Here is a 5,242-nt window from a genome sequence, read left to right as displayed (position 1 = left end):
CCCCCTTCCTGACATTGTTGTCTTCCAACTGAGCTTGTTTTGCAATACATTTTTTGGGGAAGAATCTCAGATGAGATTCTTTTTGGCTTTCTTCCATGTGTTCTCAGTAAGTGGTGCTTTCCCAGATGCTTCTTGTGTAGGTGTCCATTTTATTGTATGTCTATTCGGTGCTTTACTAGGAATCTAAGCATCTGCGATTTTTGTTTTTGGAGAAGATGTAGCTATTCGATTTGACAGCTGTCAGTTTGAGATGTGTGGTTCCTTCTTGAGATATTTCAACAAGCCTTTTAAGAGAAACTCTTCATGCAGCCAGGATAATCATCCATAAAAGATTAGTGCTTGCATTCACTGATTTTTTTTTTTAAATTTTTTTTAATTGGTAGTACTTATAATATTCATTGACTTCTTTCTGCAAAAGCTGAAAATATGGAATGATGTAGTTTCCGCTGATGACTATGCCATAGCTTAAATCTCATCCAGATCTGTGTATAGCATTAGTTGATTATGTGGGGATTAAATATATGTTAAACTAGCTTCAGGAGTTATTTTGACAAATATCCCAGCTGGAGATATTTCTATGTGCATACTAAAATCGTGAAACTATCTGGAGCTGTTCAGAGGTGAACAGATAGCATATTTTTATTAAAGCTCTTGTTCGGTCAAACGGCAAAGATTTCTTAAATCAACCAGTTTGTAATACTCAAAGCAGCTCTCCACAGGGGTGTATTTATTTTATTCTTATCTTGAAACATTGAACTAGACAGGTCTTGGGTGTTTGTCTTCATAGTAGTTGCAGTGAACCTGTTGGTGTACTGGTTCTTGCTATCTGTGCCTTGCTTATATTCTTAGCCATAGTAAGCATCAGTATGATACTGTAGAATCACGCTGTATACCCAGAGGGATAAATGTCCCCCTATGTGAACTGAGATGTCCAGAGTCTGCTGTCAATGTATCTTCTGTGATGCGTTGCCCAGATGTTTGCATGATTTAAAAAGCAGCTGCAGTTTGGTGGGCTAGAGGTGGTCTTGTCGTATTCTGTTTTTCAGTGAATACAACTGGTTCAGTAATTCTGGGTCTGGTCTCTTTTCCAAACTAAGATTTTAATGTCCTTACTGGGAGTCATATGTCCAAAGATTTACATGTATGTACCTCTAATAAAGATGTTTCTGTGTGAGAGGGTTTTCTAGGACTCTTTATTGTTACTGGAGAAAAGTAAGCATCTCTGGAGTTTGGTTATTCCCTTCAAGTGGATACGTAGCAGGGGTAGACCAGTTTATTCTGCAAGTACAGGGAGCCTAGGTGGTTAGCTTATGTGTAAATTATTACTTCATAAACATCTAAACCTGGAGGAGATGAATTGTATTGCTTTTTTTTTTTCCTCCATCTTTTGACATCCTAGAGGCCTTATGAACGTTCTGCTGTGTCCTTTGTGAGCTGCTCCTTAATGGTTTCAGCTGATGGGCTTTTAACTTGTTCTGCCACCATTTGGAGTTCAAGGATTATTTGTGCAACCATCTTCTCAGAATATAATGAGATCATGATCACAGGCTAGCTCACGGTACATAGGATGACCTTACAGTAAATTATTGATAGAAGCTTAACCTTACCAAAAAGGTTCTGCTGGTTGGGAGAGGAAAGGACTGAAGGAATGGCAGGTAGTGTCCTTGGTGAAAGATGGGTGCTTGCGGAGATCAGGTCAGTCTAGGAGTAAAGTAGGTTCAGAGGAATTCCCATCCTTAAGACAGGCATTACACTTCTAGTTCTGCTGCTTCTAGGTACAGTTGAAAATATTAATTAACAGCCATTTCATACTACGGCTTTGCCTTTGGGTTACTGAGGCACTGGAAAATGTTTCTGCTTAAATAGTTGTTGAAACCTCAATATTTTGGAAATGTCTTCTGGGTGGTTTTTTCAGTGAATAGTGCTTTTTTTTTTCCTTTTTTTTTATTGGACACTCCACTGAAGTGAGGCAAGTTATACTATTTGTTGTTTCTCTCTTTCAAGGTTTCATTGCCGTTTTATTTAGGAAAAACTGTTTGCCTTCTAGATACTTGCTTTCAAGGATCATATGTCCTCAGTTACCAGAAGGAGTAGAAACTATTTTATTTTTTTTTTGCCCCTAGTGAAAGGTTTGCGTTTCACATGAGGATGTGAATGAAGGAACCAGATTTTACAGAAGTCATTAAATTTGGCGACGTTCCTCGTAGTTCTGTGTAGCATTGATCTCATTTCCTTTTCTGTTCTCTCATTTTCATATTTTTCCTACTCGCCTTTTCTGCTTGTCCATTTTCTGTCCTGAGAAATTATTTTTTACTTTCTCCCACTGATGTTAATGTGAAATAATTCACATTATCTCCTTGCAGTGTGAGCTTTAAGGGAGCATGCTCTTCTGAAGAGTTGGCTGCAATGCTCTGTGGCCTCCAAGTACGCAGCACAGGAGCATGCCCACCTCGTGAGTGGCAGCCAGGACTTTAGGTGGTTTTGTGTATTTAATGTTGAAATTAAGTCAGATGTTTGCTTTTGAAGAATAAGTCAAGAGCTTACAAAGTCTAAGATTGAAGGCAGTCCTAAATAGAAATTCTGGAGACTTCTTTGAGCAGTGTTGCGGACTGTCTGTGAGTGATAGTTAATGATATCCTGCTACCCTTGACTGTTAACTTCTTTTTTGTTAAATATTGTTATTTATTGTTATTTCTTTCAGCATGGATTTGTCTGCTAAAAAATGGCTTTTTCCTCCTTTTCCATCCCCACTTCTGACTATCATTTGTTTCTGAAAGTCTGATTTCTGTGCTGTCTACAGAGCATCAGTCCTTACGCCACTGCAGTGACTCTCTTGCAGTTCCTGTCCTGTTTCTCTCTTGCTGAGAAAATGCTTGTGATGAGAACAGATGAAACAGAACTGGGGAAATGTGGATCCAGCAATTCGTGTGAAATACTTTCTGACAACATAGACTTTTTCTTTCTTTAGTATTTGTTGTTTACTCATTAAAAACTGTTATATTTTGTCTGCTGTTACTCAGTGTTGGGTGGCTTGACAAACTTGGAATTGTCATTAATTGTTACTTTTCTTGCCAAATCTATGCACAGTTTTCAGCAATTAAATGTGTTCGTTCAGCAGCTTGAAAGAACTAAAACTGTTCTTGCATCTTCTTCCCTTCTGCCCGTAATTCATGCAGCGGAGTTGTCCTCTCCAAAACATATAAAGAACATAGCTTCTGCAATGTTCTTCAGACAAAATTATATTTCAGTTAAGACAGGGATATATGATAGGCTGTAATTTACTTTTATATTGCACTGTATAGTAGCATTACAGTAATGCAACCTGAGGACACTACAGCAGTTTCCAATATGGTGTTGATGTAGTGTCCAAAAGCACCATCTACTAGAAGAATTGGTATTGGTATTCTGATAGAGAAATGTTGGTGCTCATAACATTTAAAGGATGACTTCAGCTTTGTTCAAGATCCTTTATTATGGTTATTGCATTCAGTAAAAGGGCAGGAAAATGTGATTTTGTGCCTTGTTCAAATAGGTAATGTTGCAGTTGTCATAAATACTAACTGTTTTTATTAACTCAGCACAGTAATTATTAAAGCCTTGTCTACATTCTTTCACATTAACCAGGAAATTGTTCTACGTGAAGTTTGTATTAAAAGTGGAGGCAGAAATTAAGCAATCAAATTGTATCTCTTTAGTGCTTGCAGAAACCAGATCTCGCCAGTGACACAAAGGACAAGGAATATAAACCCCACGATATTCCACAGAGACAGTCTGTTCAGCCATCTGAAACTTGTCCACCTGCTCGTCGAGCAAAACGCCTAAGAGCAGAGGTGAGAGAAGCTGTCTTCATATGGGCAAATGCTCTGTGATGATCGAGCTTGAAATCGTAATGCAGTGACAGTTTGCCTAGCCACATGGCACAACAGGTTTTAGTGAAGTTACAGGACCAATGTTATTTTGATCTGATCGCTACATGTATGTGCATGGTAAACTTTTTTCTTTGTTATTGTTAGACATACCTAAATATTTATAAATGCGTAAATTATAAATAATATGGTAAGGATTGTGTGATACTTTAAAAAATGTGTTACTGCGGTTTGGAGTTCTGAGAGGCTCTTCTACTGAAGCTGTTCCACTTCTACATTAGTTACGAGTGCGTACGCTATAATAAGTTTTTTAGCATGATTGTAAATAATATGGGGCTCATAGCTTAATATACAGGTGACGAATTCTAGAAATGAAGCTTGTCTTTTGCAGCTTTGATGTCTGTCGTTTCCTCAGAGGACAGCCAGTGAACAGTAGTTGTTCTTTTAAATGTGTTGGGGGATTTCTGTAAGTCTTTCATGAGTTGAAGCCAGATGTTAGAGCAGAGGTGGTTTCTGTTATAACATTAGCATTGTTGTATTTCATTTTTGCTCTGAGTTCTATCAATTTGTGATACTTCCGCCATGCAATATAAGGAAAAAATTGCATAACATTGTCAATGTGGTTTTGTACAAACAAACAGCATTAACTTATGCATGCTTAAGAAAAAATATTTATTTGGATAAGCGTAGAATTTATTGATTATATCTGCATGGAGTTCTTCAGTGAAGACGTATTTTAGGAGATCATGGTGCGTCTCCTTCATTGCTGGAAAACTGTAATATTGTGACTTCGGTCTTCCCTGGCTGATGTTCCTGCCTTCAGACAGTTTACTATTTCTTTTGTTTGAGCAGATGAAGAGTAGGGGAGGCTTATTCCCAGGAGATGGTCTTATTAGTGGTGACATCATGAGTTAGGAAGGTCATGATTGACTCTCTTTGTTTATAATCCAGATTTCTATTTGAGTTTGTTTCAGACTCTATTAACGCCCATTGTTCTAGTCTTGATCTTTATTACTACCGAGTAGTACTGCTTAGTTGTTGCAAATTCTGCCTATAATTATTCTTTCTTAGTAAGTTGCAATTAAGGTTTTCTAAAGCTTTTCCACTCAAATACCCGGTTACAAGTAGATTTATAATTCTGAGAAAACCTCAGTAGTTTGATCTGAAACTTTCCGGTTGAAGTATCTGTCTGTGGTTGGAAGATGCTAGTTCTCACATATCCTTTAAAGATTAACAACAGGGCAAATATATACTAAAATTTTAGCTGTTTCTCTGACAGAGATGTCAGGTGACACTAACTAACAAAGCATGCAAGTTTTTGTCATTTCTGTGGAAACTAATTGCTCATACTTAGCCAAAATGCAAGGCTACCCTCT

At 37.6% G+C, this 5,242-nt stretch overlaps 1 protein-coding gene across 1 annotated transcript in view; it reads left to right on the top strand.

Annotated features, from left to right (window-relative positions):
• KDM5B (lysine (K)-specific demethylase 5B) overlaps window positions 1-5,242 on the top strand; it is a 49,593-nt gene that overhangs the window by 8,803 nt on the left and 35,548 nt on the right. Inside the window, exon 5 of the mRNA XM_009700372.1 lies at window positions 3,696-3,830. Within this exon, the coding sequence (XP_009698674.1) occupies window positions 3,696-3,830 (135 nt within the window). The remainder of the gene's footprint in view (window positions 1-3,695; window positions 3,831-5,242) is intronic.

This window comes from Cariama cristata, unplaced genomic scaffold (assembly GCF_000690535.1).
Source record: "Cariama cristata isolate BGI_N322 unplaced genomic scaffold, ASM69053v1 scaffold12015, whole genome shotgun sequence".
Lineage (NCBI taxonomy): Eukaryota > Metazoa > Chordata > Aves > Cariamiformes > Cariamidae > Cariama > Cariama cristata.
Note: the sequence above shows the minus strand (reverse complement) of the source record. Positions and strands in the feature narration are given on the sequence as shown.